This window comes from Ranitomeya variabilis, chromosome 1, assembly GCF_051348905.1.
Source record: "Ranitomeya variabilis isolate aRanVar5 chromosome 1, aRanVar5.hap1, whole genome shotgun sequence".
Classification (NCBI taxonomy): domain Eukaryota; kingdom Metazoa; phylum Chordata; class Amphibia; order Anura; family Dendrobatidae; genus Ranitomeya; species Ranitomeya variabilis.
Genome location: NC_135232.1, coordinates 150,091,683 through 150,118,089, shown reverse-complemented (window position 1 = coordinate 150,118,089; position 26,407 = coordinate 150,091,683). Strand labels below are relative to the sequence as shown.

The window sequence follows — 26,407 nt, the reverse complement described above, 5'->3', positions numbered from 1 at the left end:
TAAGCGACACATGCCTCTTAATGAATTAGGCACATCGTACTCCAGCGAGCCCATCATTAAAGAAGCGAAGAGTATGATACTCACCTACTGCCATCTTCTCTGGTATATACCGTCATTCTGTTCCTCTTCTCATTGCCATCATGAATCTTCAGAATCTTCAGGTCATGCTGCACGCTGCATAACCCAGTATTGGCTTTTAGCTCTGCATAACCCAAATGTGGATTTTTTGAATTATGGAGTGTCAGAATGATTCACTATAGACTAAGACTGGTTTCACACTTCCGGATGGAGGTGCAGTGGAGGGCTGCGTATATCCTCCATGAAGCTCCGTCCACCACCGCACCTCCTCCGGTCAGCTCCGCCTACGTTGACATGCAGCATGCGTACCCTATCTTTACCATGAGGTACGCAGGCCAGGCCGATGTATGCGGATGCCTCCGCATGCGTCATTTTGATGGTACGGTGACCTCACCAAATTGCGTTCGGTGCAGGTCGACGCACTGTCAAAACGATGCATGCGGAGGCATCCGCATACATCGGCATGGCCTGCGTACCTGATGGTAAAGATAGGGTACGCATGCTGTCATAGGCGGAGCTGACCGGAGGAGGTGTGGTGGTGGGTGGAGCTTCACGGAGGACATACGCAGCCCTCCATCCGCAAATGTGAAACCAGCCTTACTTTGTAAAAGAGACTCCCGACTCATGCATAGAACACAGAGTGAGCTGCATAGTCTGAAGAGTGTCACGGTCTCTGAGAAATGGAGCAAAATGGCATTGGATATTGGAGAAGACGGCAGCAGTTGAGTATACTGTATTAACACAAACTATATTACACGAACATACACATATAAAGTAAATAAATAACTTCACGGGAAGGCTTCTTTAAGACTGGTATGCACAATGCCAGTCTTAGTGAATTGCCCCCTCCTCCCAAAAATACTAGGAAATGTCTTCTTAGTCATTCAGTAGCCACAAGCAAGACCAAGTATAACCAATGAATTTGTGAATGTAGAGGGGTACCAGGGAGCAGAGAACAATGGAACCTTGGTAATATTGGTTGAGAGGGGAAGAGAATTTGTTGAGATGAGCAATGCTTCTTTTATCTTTATATAATGCCCTACTATAAATGTTAAGAAAATCAAATGGACTAATTATAATATAATTGATGTTAAACCTTGTGCCTGTGTTTGATCACATCTACTTTTTCTCCCAATAAAGTGTGCCGATGTCTCCCAATGACCCCCGTTGGCTTGGAGCATGGTGGATTGCCTTTTTAATCGTAGGCCTAGTGACTTGGATGTTGATTGTACCCTTCTCCTGTTTCCCCAAACACTTGCCTGGTAAGTTAAACTCTGTTCAGAGGCATTGTTTTTCAGTAGAGTTATGCCTTAATGCAAATAAATGCAAAACAAATATATCTTGTATTAGTCAATAAAATGGCAGGGTTGGTTGGTGGCGCTTTTAGCGGTGCACCAGCGGTCTCTCTCCAGATTCAACCACATCGAATCCTGTTGATGGATCGACCGCCGGGGTCTTGCTGCTGTTACTGTTGTTTCTTGATTAAGAGGTTGTACTATGTATTGCTCTGAATGGTCACAAATATGGAGTTATGATGTACAGTAATATTTTTTTCTTAATTTCTTACACTACTATTTTTAGAGAACAATTTAGTGTATTTCATTGTTTGATAAAATATATATTTGTTGCTTTATAGGAACAGCAGCAGTACAATGTCAAAGGATTTCACAAGCACATAACAATGGAAGTGAAAGCATTGTTGAGTCCAAAAATCTTGGAAAAAATTTTAAAGATTTTCCTTTGGCTCTTTTGGTAATAATGCTAATAGTACTATTACTGCTTCTAATAATCTATATATATAATTGTCTAAGGGTTTTTCCGTCTGTCTGTCTGTCTGTCTGTCTGTCTGTCTGTCTGTCTGTCTGTCCTGGAAATCACTCCATATAAGGTATGGTCTACAAACAGGATACCTTATATGGAGTGGTCGGCGGTTTGTAGACCATACCTTATATGGAGTGGTCGGCGGTTTGTAGACCATACCTTATATGGAGTGGTCGGCGGTTTGTAGACCATACCTTATATGGAGTGGTCGGCGGTTTGTAGACCATACCTTATATGGAGTGGTCGACGGTTTGTCGGGCGGCCTCGACCAATCAGAGATGGGCACAGCATGGCGACGATGATGTCATAATGGTTGCCATGGCGACGATGATGTCATAAAGGTTGCCTCGACCAATCAGCGACGGGCACAGTCTGCCGCGAATCACATACTACGGGGACATGCATATTCTAGAATACCCGATGCGTTGTATAAACATGTACAGTATTGTAGAATATTAGTATGCAACATTTTACAGCTGTTTAGAAAAAAAAACATTTCCAAATACGTCATAACAAGATGGAGCAGGTCGCTGTGACTACAATACACTAGATTATTACCAACCAAATATACAGTCCATCTGCCCAAGGCTCTATTTTTTTTTTACACCAAATTCATACCTGACCCATTAAATTTGTTCGCCCTGGCCTAGAAGATGTAAGTTGGATAGTGAAAGTTTGTGACGCTGTATTGATCTTCGGAAATGGAGAGGAGCCTCAAATTGTTCCTGGAACTGGGACCTTAACTATCCCTGTCCCGAGGGTACTCCTGAAAGTAAAGACCTTTCTATGCTCCTGTTGAACCCTAATCTGTCCACTCCCCAACTCCATGTGGCATAGGACGTAAAAGTGAGGTAAAAAAGACACAAAGAAAAAACAGGGATAGCAGAAAATCTCTATCATACAAAAGCACAAAAAATAGGGGGGGGATAGGATCAGTGATGAATAAACTAAATGGGAATAGGGACCAGGAGGTAAATACATGCGTACTGCAGCAAACTAGCAAACTACAGATCACTACTACTACAACTCCACTTCAACCACTCAGCACAGGAAGACAAATCTTTCACTGGCAGGGACTATCCACCCAAAGCCAGCATATATGGAAGGAGTAAATGATAAGCAGTTGCAGCTGAGAATAACCTGGCTGAATGGTCTCAGCCATCATGGAAAGATTACTTAACCTTCTCAGCATGGAAGGAAACCAAATCCTTTTAAAATAGGACATGAGTCACCCCATCGCTAAAGAAGAAGCAAATCCACAGCAAATTACAATACCAGCTGACATTTGAGATTTTAAATTATAGTGGACATTTTTTAAACATAAATTGCTGACAGTGGTTGAGATGTGGCTGGTTACACTCATCCATGCTTCGTTGTCCAATTCTGAACTGCGATGCCTGGGCTGGCTGCAGGTATTCTGCATCACAGAACAGACTCCACCAATGAAACATGGATGTGTAAAACCGGCCTTTATTGAATTGAGAGCTTTTCCTGATTCTGTCATCCCAACCATGCTTCATGGAGACCTCTCTTTCTAAATCACTCAAAAGGTCCACAGCGCAAGAAAGAATCAGCTGCAATCCCATCTTGTCCTGTCTGTATCCTCTCTTTTGCTCTCCCTCATGCCTAGGAGATGTGGTATGATCAGGCCATGTTCCTGCATTGTCAGAGACGGCCATTACACAGTACATAGCAGTGGCACATTTGTAAAATTATCTCAGCACAGGGACATTTTTTTTAACGTTCAAATATGGAACATAAACTTTGTTTGTAGGAAAACCCCTTTTACTGTAATTAGCCACTTTTTCCCCTACCAATACAAATATAAATTAATGGGCCTCCCCCACCATTTCATTACTAGTAACTGTCCTGAATCATCTTCCAATTTATTACAATTACATGTCTTCTCTCCCATCTCCAATTTATAATAATGACATGACCTTTTTCCACCCCCTAATTCATTGCAATTTCATGTCTCCCCAATCCATTATCATTACATATCCTGTCTCCCACCCCCTAATTTATTACAATTCCATATATATATATATTTTTAAAACGGCATAGGGTTTCCCCCATTTTTGATAACCAGCCAAGCTAAAACAGACAGCTGGGGTATGGTATTCTCAGATTATTAAGGGGCCATCGATATTGCCCCCCAGCCTAAAAATATCAGCTGCCCCAGAAAAGGCGCATCTATTAGATGTGCTAATTCTAGCACTTTGCCCAGATCTTCCCACTTGTCCAGTGCAGTGGCAAGTGGGGTAATCGTTGTGAGTTTGATGTCAGCTATTTTATGGCCACTGACATCAAGCCCACAGGTTAGTAATGGAGAGGTGTTTATAACACTTCTCCATTACTATCCCCATAGTTAGATTGTAAGAGACACATCCAGAATAACATCCTTTAATTGAAAGATACAAACTACTTTATTTGAAGTAAAAATAAAAAAGCACATTTATACTCATCTTACTCTTATTCCATTGAATCCCTTATCCCCTGTAAAAGACAGAAAATAATAAACAACCATTACACTCACCTTACGCCTAATTCATTGAAGCCTTGTCTCCTGTACAAAAACAAAAATAATAAACAACCATGTCCCTCACCTGTTCGAAGTGAAGATTATCAATACTGTCCCACACCGTAATTCATCTCTGTGATAACTGGTTTACAACCTGAACGGTGCCATGATCTGACCATCTAGACTAAACCCCAGGAGACAATGAGGTGCTGCGATCGCAGTTTCAGTGACCAACAGTGGAGTCATAGAGTTAACCGCCAATAATCTTACTGCCGGTCAGAGCTGCTGTTTGCTGCTATCATGCAGATCACTACTATATACCTTTCTAGATGAAATTTATAAAATGTAATAGCTCCCTTTCTCTTGCTCTGTAGACTGCACCCTTAAATTGTCATTATGATTGGAGGCAGCATATTTGTGTCCCCTGAAAAATTGGTGGCAAGGGTATGATCTGCTTAATCTCCCTGGTGTTTACCCTGACAAACTGGTGGCAGCGATGGGGTCTGCGAAATTCCCCCTGCTGTTATCCTTGACAAATTGGTGGCAGCGGTGGGATCTGTGTGCTCTCTCCAGTGTTCTCCTTAACAGGGGAGGAATTGTAATAATTGTATTCAGATGATAAGAGTAAGGTCTGGGTCACGTGGCCATCTATTCTCTCATGAGAGACAATTAGATAGCTTATGCTAATGACACCGGATCTTGGTGTGATCCAATTCTCTCACATGCGAGAATCAGAGCAAAGTTGTGGAGAAGATGTAGCACTTAATTTCTCTATCTTCTCGATTGTCTGTGTCCATGGATGTGGGACTGCACTCGGATGACATCCGGGTACAATCTGATGTTTCACACGCACCCATAGATTTGTATTGGTGAGCGTGATCTGATTTCCAAGCCATTAGCATCATGCTGCCATTTTTTTCACATGCTGAATTGGCATAAGAAAGAAATAGCAGGCCTTCACTGTGCCATAGTATAACATTGGGCTAATAAAAACATTGCTGTCCGATAAAACATTGGTAGCACTCTACCGTTTTAAACACTCATTTGAGGGGGCTCTTAAAGTGACAATTGCTGAGCCCTCCACACAGGCATATTTTTAGCTGGGTACCAGCTAAATGATGACGGCGCTGTAATAACATCATCCTGCCGCTTAACTCATAGAAAAAGCAGTGGGCAATAAGTGGCTTCTTGCAGCAGTGTTGTGAGTTTCTATTGCAGGGAGCAGAGCCTCAAGCGTGCTTCCTGCCTGGCTGTGTACGATGCAAATGATGGTGTCATAGATTATATTTAATGAGAGTAGTCTGGCCATGCCAACCCCTGAGAGCGTACTTTGTGCTCTCTATAACCTTCACCCTGGCTACAGCACTAGAATTGCAGAGCTGAAGTCTTTGGCCCACTGGGGGATTCTTAGGTTTTCTGGTGGGCCACTAATGCTGCCACCATGGATGATATAATTGAATTGTACACTCTTCAGTTTTATATTGACATATGTTTGGAATTCAAAAGATTTAGACATTTTATTTACTACCGTGTTATTATGTGAGGCTTCATTTCACTAACTTGTCAATCTCCTTTTATTTTAGCTGTTGATAAAAAATCCTGTTCTCATGACATTAACATTCGCCAGTTGTTCAGATGCATTAATCACCACCGGTTTTGCAGCGTTTCTTCCCAAATTTATTGAAAACCAGTTTTCACTAACATCAAGCTTCTCAGCAATTCTTGGTGGTGAGTAAAGATTTTCTTTTTACTTTAATTGGAGGGAACCTGTTGCATTCAAAACCACTATTTGCTTACAGGTATAGTAGTAATTGGCATATAAGTACTGTCAGCAAGATTGTGCGCAGTAACCTACAGACAGTGTCAGGTCGGCAAGGTTATACTGATTAAAATTATACCTTGGTTGATGAAATCCGTCTTGTGGTTGCTGTTTAATCTTTATTTTCAGTTTTGACTTAATGATATGCTCGTGCTTCGGGGCGGCCTGTGGGTGGGGCTTCATGTGGTGCTCTGATTAGGTATTCTTAATGCAGACTGCTGACAGGTCACTGATCCCTCATTGACCTGCCCCCTAGTTTACATAATGAATATATGTACATACTTACAAAAAAAACCCTTCTGCAGGCAAGTGCCAGCCGTGGCACCTGCGCTGCAGCATAATCACATGTTTAGTGTCCCAGTAATAACTGTTCTTGATGTTATTGGAATTTGGCAAGTACAAAAAATAATAATTTGAAAATGGCACCTGCCGTGACTGTGCAGTAGCAGCTATTGGTGTATATAGAGATCCAATAGCTGCTATTGCGCAGACGCCGCCAGCGTCATCTTGCTGGAGAAGAAAAAAAAATATCCTCCTCTAAGATGGCGCCGCCTGTGCCTGAGCAATAGCAGCTCTCAGCGATCCCTCAGTGATCTGTCAGCAGACTGTATTAGGAATACCTAAGCAGAGCACAACATGAAGGCCCCCCACAGGCCACCCCGGAGCACGAGCATATCATTAACGCAAAGCTAAAAATAAAAATTAAAAAGAACCACAAGACGGATTTTATCAACCAAGGTATCATTTTAATCAGTATAATGGCATCAGCCTGACACTGTCTGTAGGTTACTGGGCACAATCCTGCTGACCGGTTCCCTTTAAAAAATGTTAAGCTGGCTTATGTGAAGTGTGGCTTCTGGGAGAAAATTAAGTTATATCTTCCTTGTACTGCTGGTCTCCAGTCATAGAGGCAGTGCAGGGATCAGTTACAGTCACTGCCTCCTATGCTGTGAGTTCAGCAGTAGTCACTTCCCATGCAGCTTGAGTGACAGTCTGCTCTGCAGTCTATGTGTGCGCCGTGTGTTAGTGATTAGAGCAGGTTGTATACACCAATGTGCTGGGGAGAGATCACAGAGCACTTACCGATTACAGCATGCCACTTTGTATTATCTCCCACGCTCACTGTATGTACAGTAAGGGTACTGTCACACAGTGGCACTTTGATCGCTACAATGGCATGATCCGTGACATTCCAGCGATATAGTTACGATATCGCTGTGTCTGACACGCTACTGCGATCAGGGACCCCGCTGAGAATCGTACGTCGTAGCAGATCGTTTGAAACTTTATTTCGTCGTCAAGTGTCTCGCTGTGGCGGCATGATCGCAGCGTGTAACAAAGGTGTGCACGATATTCCCAATGTCCCGTATGACTTCTACATCGCAACTACATCATGAAATTATCGCTCCAGCGCCGTGTATTGCAAAGTGTGACCGCAGTCTACGACGCTGGAGCGATAATCAAGCGACGCTGCAACGTCACGGATCGTGCCGTTGTAGTGATCAAAGTGCCACTGTGTGACAGTACCCTTACTCCTTGCACTACACTGATGACTGTGAGTGACCAATTTAAGAATAACATATAATTTTCTCCTAATAGCCGTGGTTCTATAGCGTCACATGATCTAAATTATATGTATTTGCACAATACCACTGAATCTGCGGGTAGCACTTTTGTAGTTGACAGGTTCTTTTTAATAATAGTGGATAAGTACAGTTAAAAAACAAAACAGCACTTATGACGTACCCATTTCTGCTGTTCCCAATTTCACCTCATTCACTCAATTAAAATTAGCACCATCTTCTTCTCTGCAATGCAAAGGTTCAGAAGCGACCCCTTACCGTCTACAGAGGCTTACGTGTTATGATCCTTAGTGGCTGAGGATCACAAATAGACCAGCAAGTGATCAAACTTAGGACAAGCTCTAGGGAGATGGTAACTGGACTGATCGCAAATCTGAACCTATCCAACACAACTAGAGGTAGCCGGTGAACGTGCCTAAAAAAATTCCTAGACGTCTCGAGCCAGCCTGAGAAACTAGCTACCCCTAAAGAGAAAGAAAGACCTCGCTTGCCTCCAGAGAAATAATCCCCAAAGATATAGAAGCCCCGAACAAATATTAACGGTGAAGTAAGAGGAAGGCACATACATAGGGATGAAATCAGATTCAGCAAAAGAGGCCCACTAATACTAGAAAGCAGAAAATAGAGCAGGGGTCTATGCGGTCAATAAAAAACCCTTACAAAATATCCATCCTGAGATTTCAAGAACCCACGCACCAACTAACGGTGTGTGGGGAGAAACTCAGTCCACTAGAGCAACCAGCAAGCGAGGGAATCACATTTTAGCAAGCTGGACAAGAAAACATGATAAACACTGATGATCAAAAAATGAGCAAACAAAACTTAGCTTGTCTTGGAGGGACTGGGAGCAAGGTAGTCAGAAGGAATCTGAGTAGCACTGATTACATCGACAGCCGGCAACAAGTGGAAGTGAAACAGAGCTATATAGGAACCTCCCAGAGGATAACGAACCAGCTGATAGCCAGAGACCAGCAGGATAACAAACAAAGCCATCAGGGGGAGCCCAAAGCAAAAGTCACACCATACCACCAGTGACCACAAGAGGGAGCCTGAAAACAGAGTTCACAACAGTATCCCCCCCTTGAGGAGGGGTCACCGAATCCTCATGAACACCCCCAGGGCGATCGGGATGAGCCACATGGAAGGCACGGACCAAATCGGCTGCATGAACATCAGAGGCGACAACCCAGGAATTATCCTCCTGACCATAGCCCTTCCACTTAACCAAATACTGGAGCCTCCGTCTAGAAATACGAGAATCCAAGATCTTCTCCACCACGTATTCCAATTCTCCCTCAACCAGCACCGGGGCAGGAGGCTCAACCGGAGGAACCACAGGCACCACATACCTCCGCAACAACGACCGATGGAACACATTATGAATAGCAAACGATGCCGGGAGGTCCAGACGAAATGACACAGGGCCAAGGACTTCCAAAATCTTATAAGGACCGATAAACCGAGGCTTGAACTTAGGAGAGGAGACCTTCATAGGAACGAAGCGAGAAGACAACCACACCAAGTCCCCAACGCGAAGTCGGGGACCCACACAGCGACGGCGGTTGGCAAAGAGCTGAGCCTTCTCTTGTGACAGCTTCAAATTGTCCACCACATGATTCCAAATCTGATGCAACCTATCCACCACAACATCTACTCCAGGACAGTCAGAAGGCTCAACCTGACCCGAGGAAAAACGAGGATGAAACCCCGAATTACAAAAAAAAGGAGAAACCAAAGTAGCAGAACTAGCCTGATTATTAAGGGCAAACTCGGCCAACGGCAAAAAGGTAACCCAGTCGTCCTGATCAGCAGAAACAAAACATCTTAAGTAAGTCTCCAAGGTCTGATTAGTTCGCTCGGTTTGGCCATTCGTCTGAAGATGGAAGGCCGACGAAAAAGACAAATCAATGCCCATCTTAGCACAAAAGGTCCGCCAAAATCTAGACACAAACTGGGATCCTCTGTCCGAAACAATGTTCTCAGGAATCCCGTGCAAACGAACCACATTTTGAAAAAACAGTGGAACCAACTCGGAGGAGGAAGGCAACTTAGGCAAGGGCACCAAATGGACCATGTTAGAAAAACGATCACACACCACCCAGATGACAGACATTCTCTGAGAGACAGGGAGATCTGAAATAAAATCCATGGAAATGTGCGTCCAAGGCCTCTTCGGGACAGGCAAAGGTAACAGCAAACCACTGGCACGAGAACAGCAAGGCTTAGCCCGAGCACAAATTCCACAAGACTGCACAAAGGAACGCACATCCCGCGACAAGGAAGGCCACCAAAAGGACCTGGCCACCAAGTCTCTGGTACCAAATATTCCAGGATGGCCCGCCAACACCGAAGAATGAACCTCGGAGATGACTCTGTTGGTCCATCTATCCGGGACAAACAGTCTCTCCGGTGGACAACGGTCAGGTCTATCCACCTGAAACTCCTGCAGCACTCGTCGCAAATCTGGGGAGATGGCAGACAAAATCACCCCTTCTCTATGGATACCAGCCGGCTCTGAATCTCCAGGAGAGTCAGGCACAAAACTCCTAGAAAGAGCATCAGCCTTTACATTCTTCGAACCAGGCAGGTACGAGACCACGAAATCAAAACGAGAGAAAAATAATGACCAACAAGCCTGTCTAGGATTCAGCCGCTTGGCCGACTCGAGATAAATCAAATTTTTGTGATCAGTCAAGACCACCACACGATGCTTAGCTCCCTCGAGCCAATGTCGCCACTCCTCAAATGCCCACTTCATAGCCAACAGCTCCCGATTACCGACATCATAATTCCGCTCGGCAGGCGAAAACTTTCTTGAAAAGAAAGCACATGGCTTCATCACAGAGCCATCGGAGCTTCTCTGCGACAAAACAGCCCCCGCTCCAATCTCGGAAGCATCAACCTCAACCTGGAAGGGAAGTGAGACATCTGGCTGACATAAGACCGGAGCCGAAGAAAACCGACGCTTCAGCTCCCGAAAGGCCTCCACAGCCGCAGAAGACCAATTAGTAATATCAGAACCTTTCTTGGTCAAATCCGTCAAAGGCTTAACAACACCAGAAAAATTAGCTATGAAGTGACGGTAAAAATTAGCAAAACCCAAGAACTTCTGAAGACTCTTAACAGATGTAGGCTGCGTCCAGTCATGAATAGCCTGAACCTTGACTGAGTCCATCAATAGTAGAAGGAGAGAAAATGAAACCCAAAAAAGAAATCTTCTGGACTCCAAAAAGACATTTTGAGCCCTTCACAAATAAAGCATTGGCACGCAGGACCTGAAACACCATCCTGACCTGCTTAACATGAGACTCCCAATCATCCGAAAAAAAACAGAATATCATCCAGATACACAATCATAAATTTATCCAGATATTCGCGGAAGATGTCGTGCATAAAGGACTGAAAGACTGAAGGAGCATTAGAAAGTCCAAAAGGCATCACCAAGTACTCAAAATGGCCTTCAGGCGTATTAAATGCAGTTTTCCATTCATCACCCTGTTTTATACGCACAAGGTTATACGCACCACGAAGATCTATCTTGGTGAACCAACTAGACCCCCTAATGCGAGCAAACAAATCAGTTAACAATGGCAAAGGATACTGAAATTTGACCGTGATTTTATTCAGAAGGCGATAATCAATACAAGCTCTCAGGGAACCATCCTTCTTAGCCACAAAAAAGAATCCTGCACCAAGAGGGGATGAGGACGGGCGAATATGTCCCTTCTCCAAAGACTCTTTTATATAACTCCGCATGGCAGCATGCTCTGGCACTGATAAATTGAAAAGTCGTCCCTTAGGAAACTTACTACCAGGAATCAAATTTATAGCACAATCACAATCCCTATGAGGAGGTAGAGAATTGAGTTTGGGCTCCTCAAATACATCCTGGTAGTCTGACAAAAACGCAGGGACTTCAGAAGGAGTGGATGAAGCAATTGACACCACAGGAGCGTCACCATGAATTCCCTGACAACCCCAACTTGACACAGACATTGTTTTCCAATCCAGGACTGGATTATGAGTCTGCAACCATGGTAGACCCAACACGACAACATCATGCAAATTATGCAGTACAAGAAAGCGAATCACCTCCTGATGAACAGGAGTCATGCACATGGTCACCTGTGTCCAGTACTGAGGTTTATTCGTAGCCAATGGTGTAGAATCAATTCCCCTTAGTGGAATAGGGAATTTTAAAGGCTCCAAATCAAAACCACAGCGCCTGGCAAATGACAAATCCATCAGACTCAGGGCAGCACCTGAATCTACAAAAGCATTAACCGGGTAAGATGACAGGGAACAAATCAGGGTAACAGACAAAATGAACTTAGGCTGTAAAGTACCAATGGTGACAGATTTATCAACCTTTTTTTTGCGCTTTGAGCATGCTGAGATAACATGAGCTGAGTCACCACAGTAAAAGCACAAACCATTTTGCCGTCTATAATTTTGCCGTTTACTTCTGGTCAGAATTCTATCACATTGCATAGACTCAGGTGTCTGTTCAGAAGACACCGCCAAATGGTGCACAGGTTTGCGCTCCCGCAAACGCCGATCAATCTGAATGGCCAGAGTCATTGACTCATTCAGACCTGCAGGCGTAGGGAACCCCACCATGACATTCTTAATGGCTTCAGAAAGACCTTCTCTGAAATTTGCAGCCAGGGCACACTCATTCCACTGAGTAAGCACCGACCATTTCCGAAATTTCTGGCAGTACACCTCTGCTTCATCTTGCCCCTGCGAGAGGGCCAATAATGCTTTTTCAGCCTGGTTCTCAAGATTAGGTTCCTCATAGAGCAATCCAAGGGCCAGAAAAAACGCATCCACACTGAGCAATGCAGGATCCCCTGGCGCCAATGCGAAGGCCCAATCTTGAGGGTCACCACGCAAAAAAGAAATGATAATTTTAACTTGCTGAACGGAATCACCAGAGGAACGAGATTTCAAAGAAAGAAACAACTTGCAATTGTTCTTAAAATTCAGGAACCTAGATCTATCTCCAGAAAACAACTCCGGAATAGGTATTCTAGGCTCTGACATAGGACTGCGAACAACAAAATCCTGAATACTTTGAACCCTAGCAGCAAGATGATCCAGACTGGAAGCCAAACTCTGGACATCCATGTCAGCAGCTGAACTCAGAGCCACACCAAGATTAAGAGGAGAGAATCTAGCCACACTGCAAAAAAAAAAAAAAAATTTCTCAAGACTTCTTTTCTCCTGCTTCTGCCATGCAATTAACACTTTGTAGGCCGGCTGTACTGTTATGATCCTTAGTGGCTGAGGATCACAAATAGACCAGCAAGTGATCAAACTTAGGACAAGCTCTAGGGAGATGGTAACTGGACTGATCTGAATCTATCCAACACAACTAGAGGTAGCCGGTGAACGTGCCTAAAAAATTCCTAGACGTCTCGAGCCAGCCTGAGAAACTAGCTACCCCTAAAGAGAAAGAAAGACCTCGCTTGCCTCCAGAGAAATAATCCCCAAAGATATAGAAGCCCCCAACAAATATTAACGGTGAAGTAAGAGGAAGGCACATACATAGGGATGAAATCAGATTCAGCAAAAGAGGCCCACTAATACTAGAAAGCAGAAAATAGAGCAGGGGTCTATGCGATTAATAAAAAACCCTTACAAAATATCCATCCTGAGATTTCAAGAACCCACGCACCAACTAACGGTGTGTGGGGAGAAACTCAGTCCACTAGAGCAACCAGCAAGCGAGGAAATCACATTTTAGCAAGCTGGACAAGAAAACATGATAAACACTGATGATCAAAAAATGAGCAAACAAAACTTAGCTTGTCTTGGAGGGACTGGGAGCAAGGTAGTCAGAAGGAATCTGAGTAGCACTGATTACATCGACAGCCGGCAACAAGTGGAAGTGAAACAGAGCTATATAGGAACCTCCCAGAGGATAACGAACCAGCTGACAGCCAGAGACCAGCAGGATAACAAACAAAGCCACCAGGGGGAGCCCAAAGCAAAAGTCACACCATACCACCAGTGACCACAAGAGGGAGCCTGAAAACAGAGTTCACAACACTTACGTCTGTCGACAGCAGGCTATAGTCTCATCCGTGAAAGGTTATTTCTTCTTTATGACACAATCAAACAACTTTACGTTGTACTTTGTGGACCTTGGAGAATGGAGGTCCAATTGGCACCACACTGTCTCTTCCTGTTTATTAGCAAGTGGTTCGATACCCAAACATTACTCCAATGCCATTAGTCAGTAAAGAAGAATGTCCTCTAATTGCTGTTATGATTTTAGGTAAACAGCTCATAATTCTGGCACAGGCCCCAAGTGCTCAGCTTTGTTTATTCTCAGCGAAAGCATTGAACATACTGTGCATTATTTTCATTTGCTCACCACAGTATGCTGTGGTAATTTGCTCCTCTAATGCAATCAAGAATTGTTTCTCAAAAATAGTTTCTTCATGTTTCCTCCAAATATTTTGAGAGAACACGTCACTCACAAATGAATGTGGTAATTATGTTTCACAAATACTTTACCTCATGTCATTACTCATTAGGAAACACAGCATTCACTAGAGCTCCATTAAAGGAAATCTGTCACCTTTTTGAGCTTTTCAAGTTAATAATATGGGCATACAGGTTGTATACAGCTGAAATTTGTCATACCCGTATGCCTCGTTGATAATGCCTTGTTTAGTAAAAATCATCTTTTATAACTTCGATCTTCCAGGTTATGAGGCATACGACGCCCCGAAGATAAGACTGCCTCTGGTGTTCATTATACAAGATTCCCCTCCCCTTCAGACATCCCTTTGCTCTCATGCGCGCTGTGTTGGAAATCCCATTCTGCCTGCCATCGCTCCTCTGCACTGTGGAGAATTCACCTTCACTGGGTGCCGGTTATCACTGGGATGTCTGAAGAGAAGGGGAGAAGAAATCTTGTATAATGAAGACTAGAAGAAGTTTTATCTTTTGGGCAGGCGACGCCCCGTAGTCTGGAAGATCGATGCTATAAGAAATTATTTTTACTAAACAAATCATCATCAAGGAGGCAGACAGGTATGAATAATTTCAGCTGTTTTCAACCTGTATACCCATACTATTAACTCAAAAAGCTCAAAAAAGTGACATATTCCCTTTAAGTCTTATAGAATGGCGTTAAAGGGATGGTCCAAAATACAACTTAATTTTCACCCTAAACGACTATTATTTAGAGCCATAATCTAATCTATATGTTAATTAAAATTTCTCAATCCTTCCCCAGCTACACTAAGAATCCCCAGTGCATGCTGGGATACTGAAACAAAACGTCATCAGGGGGCAGAGGCTGCAGTCACTGTTGCAGCTCCTGCTCCCTCCCTGTGACCTTGGTTTCGTGGGCTGGGCTCATACCTGCTCGATTTTTCCTGCCCTGGTGATCAAATAACTGCACACTGCCTGGCACTACGGTTTAATCAAACAAGTATATATTTTGGACGTGTGCTATCCTCCTAAAGACTGGGCAGCACACTAACCTGTATTATTCAACAGAGATATTCAAGTGACAGTTTTTCATATGGATCAAGAGTCCATGTAAAAAAAATCGTAATGTGCACTAATCTCTTGTATCAGATGAGTCTTGCCCATTCAAGTCTTGGCCTCATAGAGCCAGATGTAGATGCAAAACAAGCAGCTGGGGGTGCAGTTAAATGATTGGGCACTCTAAGGGTTGCCCAATCATTTGGGGACTTGGGGATCCTAGTTAATGATAAACTTACCTGGAGCAGCCAGTGCCAGGCAGCAGCTGCCAAGGCAAACAGGATCATGGGGTGCATTAAAAGAGGTCTGGATACACATGATGAGAGCATTATACTGCCTCTGTACAAATCCCTAGTTAGACCGCACATGGAGTACTGTGTCCAGTTTTGGGCACCGGTGCTCAGGAAGGATATAATGGAACTAGAGAGAGTACAAAGGAGGGCAACAAAGTTAATAAAGGGGATGGGAGAACTACAATACCCAGATAGATTAGCGAAATTAGGATTATTTAGTCTAGAAAAAAGACGACTGAGGGGCGATCTAATAACCATGTATAAGTATATAAGGGGACAATACAAATATCTCGCTGAGGATCTGTTTATACCAAGGAAGGTGACGGGCACAAGGGGGCATTCTTTGCGTCTGGAGGAGAGAAGGTTTTTCCACCAACATAGAAGAGGATTCTTTACTGTTAGGGCAGTGAGAATCTGGAATTGCTTGCCTGAGGAGGTGGTGATGGCGAACTCAGTCGAGGGGTTCAAGAGAGGCCTGGATGTCTTCCTGCAGCAGAACAATATTGTATCATACAATTATTAGGTTCTGTAGAAGGATGTAGATCTGGGGATTTATTATGATGGAATATAGGCTGAACTGGATGGACAAATGTCTTTTTTCGGCCTTACTAACTATGTTACTATGTTACTATGTTACTAAGGGTGCACCGAGTGCCGTTACTTGGTTTGAGCAATCATTTTGTGCTGACAGAGTTCAGTCAACATTAGTCTAATGTGTACGGGGGGCTTTTAAAGTCTTAAAACTCCTCACTTGCCAGCGTGAAAATTGCAAGATTTCTATTTTTTATGTTTACTACAGATTGTAATATGTTTTCAAAAAATGAAAATTATCCAATTTAAAAAAAATAATTTAAAGAAACTGTATAACACAAAACTTGATTTAAACTATATGGCATTTTCTGGTGATAGCTTCCTAAGAACCTCAGCAATCATCTGGTAAAGGAGATAACCCTCAACACTTGTTTTCTTTTTAGATTTTTGGGGATTTTTTCAAAGAACAAACTCTCCCCGCTCCAATCTGTCCTGAATGCTGCAGCCAGGATCATATTCCTCACCAACCGTTACACCGGTGCCTCTACCTTGTGCCAGTCATTACACTGGCTACCCATCCACTCCAGAATCCAGTACAAAACAACTACCCTCATCCACAAAGCACTCCAAGGCTCAGCACCACCCTACATCTCCTCTCTGGCCTCAGTCTACCACCCTACCCGTGCCCTCCGCTCCGCTAATGACCTCAGGTTAGCATCCTCAATAATCAGAACCTCCCACTCCTATCTCCAAGACTTTACACGTGCTGCGCCGATTCTTTGGAATGCATTATCTAGGTTAATACGATTAATCCCCAATCCCCACAGTTTTAAGCGTGCCCTAAAAACTCATTTGTTCAGACTGGCCTACCGCCTCAATGCATTAACTTAACCATCCCTGTGTAGCCCATTCAAAAAAAAACAAAACATAATCAGGTTCCTCTCATCATGTTCTCATACACTTTATGCAGTTAATAGCCCTCTGTGTCTGTACTGCTACATACTTAGGCAGTTAACTGGTTCATGCAGCTTTACATGAACACCCGAGCCTTACATTATGGCTGGTCCAAATAATTAAAGCAATTGTTACCATCCACCTCTCGTGTCTCCCCTTTTCCTCATAGTTTGTAAGCTTGTGAGCAGGACCCTCATTCCTCCTGGTATCTGTTTTGAACTGTGATTTCTGTTATGCTGTAATGTTTATTGTCTGTACAAGTCCCCTCTATAAGTTGTAAAGCGCTGCGGAATATGTTGGCGCTATATAAATAAAAATTATTACTATTATTATTAAAGAACATTCTTGAAAAGTATAATGTGCTGAATTCAGTGAAGCACAATATTTAGTGGTTATAGTTCTCAGAATGTTTTGCATTGTCAGTGCTTAGTTGCTGAACCCAGTTCCCAGACAGCTATACAGGACTTCGGTTCTGCAAAGCCATGAGGCTGAACCCCTTGAGATATTATGTGTGATTGATCAAAGAGGCCCTTCCAGGAGTAGAAAAAAATGAACAGAAGAAATGTCATTAAAATTTAATTCCAAAATATCTTTAATTAGCAAATCACACTTGTTTTGTCTAAGATGGTAATCACTGACCGCCATCTTGTTACACTGAGATAAACCTGTCCTACAATGCTAGAACAGGGGCCTGTGACAATGTGCAGTAGGAAGCACCTGTCCTATTGACACTCTTGTTCAGGTTACTTTCAGTGTAATACATACTGTATTACCTTCTTTGCTCTGAGAAGACGAAAATCAAACCTGAATCTGAACCTAGTTAAAACATATTGTTATACGTGAATTGAATTATTATATCGTTGGCAGAAGGTCAACCGAGAAGCCACAATAGAACGCATTGTGGGAATCCTGGCACCATGTAGAATAAAGATTTATGTACTTTGAGAAAATTTGGGTTTTGAATATTTAAACAATGAACCCGTCATCCTTGGTACAGCATGACATAATTCAGTATTGCTATTAGCAACCTTTATGTTTAAGCCTCAAATAAAGGTCATGTGGTAGAATGATAATATGATTCTCTCATCTCTGTGTAAACCTGTAAGCTTACTGGTAACTGGAGTGGATGTTGGCTTATTTAACAATCATTTTAGATATACAGCTCATTTCTAAACCTTTCATTAGTTAAAAGGAATATCCAAACTAGGTATCATCTCCTTAAATTACATCCCAACAGGGTTGGACTTGTACTGATGGAGTTGGGCAGGCTCCATCCCACCCTGTCTCCTCCACTTATCTGCCCAGTTTGGTGTAGCTGCTTAAAATTGGAGTGAAAACACCAAATTTGCTAAATTTATGTGCAACTCAGTACCTTTGCGATATTTAAAAGCTATTATTCCACTTTTCTGCGCTTTTCAAGCTTTGCTGAATTGGCCCCATTATATGTGTATAATATACCAGTTCTCATCAGCAGTTAGTTTGATGATTATAGTCATTCATTTTCTATTTTCTTTTTTTAATTCAGCTCAGACAGCCATAACCAGTTCTGCCACTCATAACACATCCCTACAAAATGTAACACACAGATCTTTGGCTTTCAACCTTTCCAGCACCCTCCTCACGTTTTCCTACCTTTATTCAACTACACCAGTGCAATAACCAGTGACCTAGACATTGATAATGCCCCCTCTGTGCCCTGTATAGTAATATTAAAGCCCTTTTGTGCCCCACACAATAACAGTCACCTCTGTGTGCCCCTACAGGGTACTAATGTTCCCTCTGTACTTCCTTATAATAATAATGCTACCTCTGTGCCTCCTTACAGTTATACAGCAACATATAGTAATGTCCCCTATGATTACATATAATATTGATAATCCCTCCTATGCCTCCTTACAGTTATACATCACTATATAGGAATAATGTTCCCTGTGCTATAGAGCACCATTTAGGAATAATATCTCCCTGTTCTTTCTAATACTACTACTACTACTTATAATAATAATAATGCCTCCCATGCTTACCTTATAATGATAAAAATCCCCATGACACCTCACCCACTTTGCCACCTTATAATAAAGACCCTTAATGCCTCTCTTTTGTAAAAATGCCCTTGAGCAGCAGTGTACATAGAAATCACAGGGTCCCAAAGCAAAAGTCCTATCACAGTACATAGGCACAGTCACTGAAGGGCTGTTAAGGGATTTGTATTGCAGCACTTAACACAATTATTTGCTGCTACTTAAGCCCTTTAGTGTTCTCATACATCATGATACACCATCCAGGGCCTCCATAGAGTATGATGTCCCAAAAATTGACACAACATAGTATGATGACCCTACACAGAATGATTTCCCCATATTTCTCCACCTAGACTATATGATGGCCCCATGAACCCCACAAAATATGATGTCTAGGACCACAAAACACAGTAAGATGGATACAACAACACCTCACAAAATATGATAACTCCACAGCCTCCACACACAGTATGATGGCATCACAGCCTCCGCACATAGTCTGATGGTCCCAAAGTATCCACACACAGCATGATGGCCCCAATAGACCCCAGCATGGTATGATGGCCTTCACAGCCCCCCATTGACTATGATGGCCACCAAAACCCACAATACAGAATGAAGGTCACCACAGTCCCTCATCCGGTATGGTCACCACAGCCACCATTGGGTCAGATTCCATTTGATCACTTACTTAAAAGCAGCTGATGATAACTTTTCAGCTCTCACCTGACTGGATCTAATCTCAACATTAAATCAGTCGTAGCATGCAGAATTTTAGTTATAATTATCACTAGGCACTGATGGTACATTGCCCTGATTGATGCCTTAGAAAAACAACACCAGATGCCTGGAAAAAAAATTACCAGTACTCCTGCCACCTGCCAAACTTGCTTGTGAAACCATTGGAAGACAGACTTCTGTCTGAACTTCTGCCACTTCATGAATCAGGTTCAAAACATTGTTTCAAATTTTTTCAACAGTTGTCAAGTTCAGTAATGAAATGAGCTACTTCTTAATGATTTTGACCTCCTGAATTCAAATCTAACAATGAAAATTTTTTTGATGGCTCTTGTTTCTATGATATCAAACAGTTTTTCATTTGCTGCTACATTTCATAATAATAATAATAATAATAATAATAATAATTAATGATTGAAAGTTTCAGTACTTTGAAATATTGTTTTTGCAAATATAAGGATGCCTAATATTTTGTTATGCCAATTTTATGATATGTATTTAGAGGAAACTTAGCAACAATGCAAATAACTAAACCATGTCTAAACATTGCTGCAAATTATAAACAGTTACAGAAATGTCCCTACAAAATTTGGTCCTTATTCAGTGACAACTCTTTTTTGCTTGTCTCTTGTACTTCTGCATCGGATTGTCTCTAACAAATGTCGAACAGTAATCTCCAAGCATTGATGGATTCAATTTTTTGTGATATCTTTTCTCCATAGCTGCAATATCTTGTTGAAATTTCTCACCGTGCTCGTCGCTCACTGCTCTGCAGTTTGGTGGGAAAAAATCTAGATGAGAATGTAAGAAATTAATCTTAAAGACATGTTACAGCCAAGATCCTGATATGTTTTGAAGAGATTTTCACAAACTCTTCATAGTTATCTGTTCTTGAGTTTCCCAAAAAATTATTTACCACTAATATGAATGCTACCCATGCAGCCTTTTTCTTGCCCTGCAACAAACAGAGAAACTCCTCATTTTGAAGAAGCTTACGAACCTGAGTTGCAATAAAGACTCCTTCCTTTATCTTTGCTTCCCTCAAGCTCAGAAATATATCAATGAGATACTTGAATGCTTTTGCATTTTTATTCAATGCCTTTACAAATTTGTTCATTAGGCCCAACTTAATATGCAATGGTGGTAACAAAATCTTATGTGGGTCAACAAGTGCTGGATGCAGGACATTTTTACACCCTGGCTGAAGTAAATGTTGGAGAAGCCACTCTTTTTCATTGTAGTGATATTTTCTTGCATGACTATCGCATGTCAGAGTTCCACCCCTCAGTGTGTCTGGAATGCAGTTCCTCAAAGTTTAGCTGTCCAATCTGGTACTGGGGTGTGCGGAAGCTGTCAGTACTGTGACAGCTCAGTCATTCAGTCTGGTGCTGGGGCGTGCTGAGCTGTCAGTGTCTTGATCGACAGCTCGGCCGTCCAAGCCAAGACTTGAAGGCACTGACTGTTTCCGGGTGTTCATTTTCCCAGGTGATTGCCAGGCTGCTTATTTGGGCTGCTACTTCAAGACCTCTTCCAGACGTACATTCAGCTACTGTGTGGTTTGTCTCTCTGTGCCTTGCATTCTGTTTGTAGATCTTTCGCTGCCTGATCTTGGACATCGTTCTGACCATGCGATTGTTTAACCCGTTCTGCTCTGATTCACTATCCTACTGGTATTCTAACCTCGGAACGTTACCTGACTATGCCTTTATCTCTTCTTTTTATGACGTACCTTCCTGGCTTTTGACCTTGGACCCCTTGGCCATGAGAAGTGACTCAGCGTCACCCCACTCCCACAGAAAGCATCAATACCCTGTGTATCCACCCTGGAGACTAAGTAAGAGGGCAACCGCCTTTAAGTCACCACAGAAGGATCACAAATGTTGGTAGTAGTTCAGGCACCGCAAAAGCCTTTTCATGTTGTCATAGGTTTGTTTCATGTGGACTGCACAATCCATTGGAATGGAAGGTAGTGCATTGCCATTATGCAGCAAGAAAACTTTTAGGATTGTTTTGGACAGATCAATGAAGAGCCTCCATTCCGCTAGATTATGACTTATCTTCGGTTTTACGGATATGCAACACAGGACTAAGGTAAAAGGGGGAAAACTGAACCTGCCCTATGACTAGGCTGAAACCCTACGATGGAGTGGGCCACCCATTCCTAGCGAATAGACCCACCGACGATCCTAGGTTAATCTCAAGGGAAGACCTTTAGATAAGGGGAAATGATTCCCTGAAGAACTAAGCACTGGGTGCAAAAATGGGTCACCTCCTAATTGAAATCAAAGAGAAGACTGCAGAAACCAATAGAAAACAGAAACTAAGGCTAGCAGAACCAGAGATACCAGCACTGCACAAATAACACACAGAAGACAAAGCAAAGCACCAAGCTAGAGCTCAAGAAGATAAACACTGTTGTCCAGCAAGGACTGGGAGGCAGGTGCTGGTTAATAAAGAGTGAAACAAACACCTGACCCAAGATAAACCCAGCACCAGAGGAAAAAGACCAGCAGCCAGAACTCCACAAGAAAATGGCGGATAGTTACAAACTAAACAGATTCTAACATTCAGAGATTTCATTACACCGTTGATGTTGTTGCATGCCACAATGTTGTCCTCCATGAAGAAGTATTGGACAAGATCTTTATCACAGTTGCAGAACAAAGAACTCTGAACATCGCCCACTAGGAGATTCCATTGCTGTAGCCTGAAGCCTAAGAGCTCTGCCTAAAGGTACCGTCACACTAAACGATATCGCTAGCGATCCGTGACGTTGCAGCGTCCTGGCTAGCGATATCGTTTAGTTTGACAGGCAGCAGCGATCTGGATCCTGCTGTGATATCGCTGGTCATTGAAGAAAGTTCAGAACTTTATTTGGTCGTCAGACTGGCGTTTATCGTCGTGTTTGACACCAAAAGCAACGATGCCAGCGATGTTTCACACTGGTAACCAGGCTAAATATCGGGTTACTAAGCGCAGGGCCGCGCTTAGTAACCCGATGTTTACCCTGGTTACCAGTGTAAAATGTAAAAAAAACAAACAGTACATACTCACCTTCGCGTCCCTCGCCGTCCGCTTCCCACACTGACTGAGCACCGGCCGTAAAGTGAAAGTACAGCACAGCGGTGACGTCACCACTCTGCTGTTAGGGCCGGCGCTCAGTCAGTCCAGGGAAGCGGACGCCGGGGGATGTGAATGTAAGTATGTGCTGTTTGGTTTTTTTACATTTTACGCTGGTAACCAGGGTAAACATCGGGTTACTAAGCGCGGCCCTGCGCTTAGCAAACCGATGTTTACCCTGGTTACCCGGGGACCTCGGCATCGTTGGTCTCTGGAGAGCTGCAGCGTCGCTTAATGTGAAGGTACCTTTACTCTTGGGCAGATCCAAATCTTTTACAAGATCATTCAGTTCACTTTGTATTATAAGGTATGGTTAAGTTAAGATTGCTGACAGAAAGTCTGGGTCGCGAGAGGAAGGTGCTTCATGACACCAAGCATGGTATTTCTCACTTGACTGAACTGAAAATGTTTCTGGTGCTTTTGGAACTGGCAGTCCTTTTGTATGTGGCACTGGGTGTATTGCAGATGGAATGTTTGAAAATTGTAAAGTCCACTTCTTCCTTCAAACTCCTTTCCTAATGGGGGGCACGATGCAGAAATAGCAATTGGTAGTGTGATCGCTTGTCTCTCTTGGTACTTCAAAAGGCTTAGATTGTCTCTTCTCATGCAACCACTAATTAAGAGGTGATGCACATTTATTGCAGCAAATGTGTGGAGCTCAACTCTTGTCCTGATATCCAACTCTGCAGCCAAAATACTGGTTGTAGGCTTTCCTCATCATGGCAGTCAAGTGACGCCTTTGTGACACAAAAGTGACTTTTCTGCATATTTAGCAAGATGATAGAATACTGAAGGATCAATAGACTAAATAGATAATGTAATAGATGAGCTACTAACAAAGCAATAATTATGATAAAATAATAAAGACACAATTTTCCTATAAGCGTGCCTGAAAGGTGTCATACGTAATTACAACCTCCTCTGGATCTTGAAGATTAGAGCCAATCGGCAAATTTAAACAATTTCAGCACCCCAACATTAGTTATGTTCAACTGCTTTAATCTCTGAACCAATTTGGCTGAAGACAGTGTCATCAGTACACAGACAGCCTACCCTGCACTACACAGTCTGCCCTGAACTATGCAGCATTGAAAGTGGCACCTGCCTTATGGGGCACATCTTCACTTTTAAGAACAATGTATTTGCTGGATGCTGCCAGTTAAAAGGCTTTTCACATCTTTGGTATTCAGGAACGCATCACTTCTCTGCGTCACAGCATGTGCTTTCCAGAGGGTGGTGTGCTCTTGAAGATTGACCTCTTAGACCACATGCATAGTCATGCTGTTGTACTGAATTGTGTGCGTTCGCATGCAGTTTCAACAATTCAGTCAGCTTTACCACTGGCCACTCTAAGATGGCGGGTAACCTAAGTAATGAGCAGTAAATAATAGAAATAAAAATATCTTTGTTCTTAAAAATAGAGAGTATTTTTTAAATAAAAAGCAAATTACAAAGTTTTTTGTTACTACAAGCACTTTGCAATTTTAATCAGTAATGAACATGAAAGAACCTCTTTAACTAGAAAGACTGGACCTTGACAAGATAATTATGAGGATGCCCATAAGACTATATATGTGTTGCCCTGGTTTTGTTATATAGTCATTGTATAATGGTTGTTTTAATTATTGCTAGATGGTGTTATTCAATCAGGTTCGGCATTCTCAATGTATTGTGGCATTGTTCAGTCACAATATGGCAGCATTGTTTAGTCATCAAATATTGCTAATATTTAGTCACTTTATTTGTGATTATTTGGGGGTATGGTTAATATGTATACAGATGCTAGATTATAGTACAGCATATTGTGCTCTGTATTTCCCAGTAAATCATGAGTCTTGAAGAATGCACTCTACACTGCTGAATAACAGGACATGGTGATGCACTGAGGGCATTTACATGTATCACAACCCACCTATTATTATTCCAGTTCTATAAAAATAAGAGACTTATTAATATAAATGAAAATTATAAAAGTGCCTTAACCCATTATGTACCAATGTCCTTTTTTTGGGACACCTAATCTTTAGCTTCTAGCAACTAAGATTTTATATTTTTTATAATTAGGTCCAATTTTTTGTGTTGTGTTTGTAAAATGAATGTTTTCAAAATAGGAAATCATCTCATTGTCATTTTTAATTGAATATTGGGACGCCCTTTTCTGAAAAATCCGTACTTGAAAAAATTTTACAAATTATGTTTCTGATTCATCAGGACCCAAATCATTAAAAAAAATCTGTCATTAAAAGAAAAAACATGAAAATTGCTAATTTGGCAAGTAATGGGTTAAATGAGGTTGTATTCAGTGCATAGGTATAGCTGTAAATACAGGTTTAACACAAGCATAAAATTGGATAAGCCCTTGAATACTATGTGTAATAATAACCAACCTGATAGTTTAGTATTATAACTACGGTATATTTTTATTAATTTGAATAATAGTGACATAAGAATTCTGATAACTTACTCTAAATAATAGTTGTTGTTTTTTCTATTATTTCCAGGTGGGGTATTGATTCCAGCGGCAGCTATTGGACAAATTATAGGAGGCTTAATTGTTTCTAAATTCAAATTTGACTGTAAAATGATTATACGGTTCTGCATTATATTATCCATTATATCAGTGGCCTTGACAACTGTATTTATATTTGCTAAATGTGGGAATGACCCATTTGCCGGAGTCTCTGTTGGTTACAATGGGTGAGTTTGTCTTTTTATATTATAATAATGTCTTATATATAATGCTTGGAATTTTGTTTGTATGCTTAAATTATGGCAGTCTGCTAAATCTGACGTCTTCAAACGTAAAGTTTTTTGCATTTCATGTGAGGCTTGTCTGTACAACAAGACCATTCAAACCAAACACAGGCATTCTGCGCTCCCTTGGTGTGGCTGAGGAGCATAGTTTGCCTTCCAACTTACTTATTTTTCAACTATCTCCAGCCTATATTCCTTGAGACAGCATATGATTTACAGGAGCCAGAGGAGGGTGTAGGTACAAGTGCTTCTCAGTAAATTAGAATATCATCAAAAAGTTAATTAATTTCAGTTCTTCAATACAAAAAAGTCTTTACATACAGAGTGATGTATTTCAAATGTTTATTTCTGTTAATGTTGATGATTATGGTTTACAGCCAATGAAAAGCAAAAAGTCATTATCTCAGTAAATTAGAATAATTAACAAAAAACACCTGCAAAGGCTTCCTAACGTTTTAAAAGGTCCCTTAGCTCTTTCAGTAGGCTCCACAATCATGAGGAAGACTGCTGACTTGACAGATGTCCAGAAGGCAGTCACTGACACACTCCATAAGGAGGGTAAGCCACTAGGGTTGAGCGACTTTTATTTTTATAGGATCGGGTCGGGTTTCACGAAACCCGACTTTCTCAAAAGTCGGGTCGAGTGAAATCGGCCGATCCTATAAAAA

The 26,407-nt window shown here is 42.1% G+C and overlaps 1 protein-coding gene across 1 annotated transcript in view; it reads left to right on the top strand.

Moving 5' to 3' along the window:
* Nucleotides 1-26,407, top strand: part of SLCO4C1 (solute carrier organic anion transporter family member 4C1) — a 136,325-nt gene that overhangs the window by 55,753 nt on the left and 54,165 nt on the right. The window contains exons 5-8 of the mRNA XM_077289742.1: nt 1,219-1,340; nt 1,715-1,830; nt 6,004-6,148; nt 25,487-25,682. Coding sequence (XP_077145857.1) covers nt 1,219-1,340; nt 1,715-1,830; nt 6,004-6,148; nt 25,487-25,682 — 579 coding nt within the window. The remainder of the gene's footprint in view (nt 1-1,218; nt 1,341-1,714; nt 1,831-6,003; nt 6,149-25,486; nt 25,683-26,407) is intronic.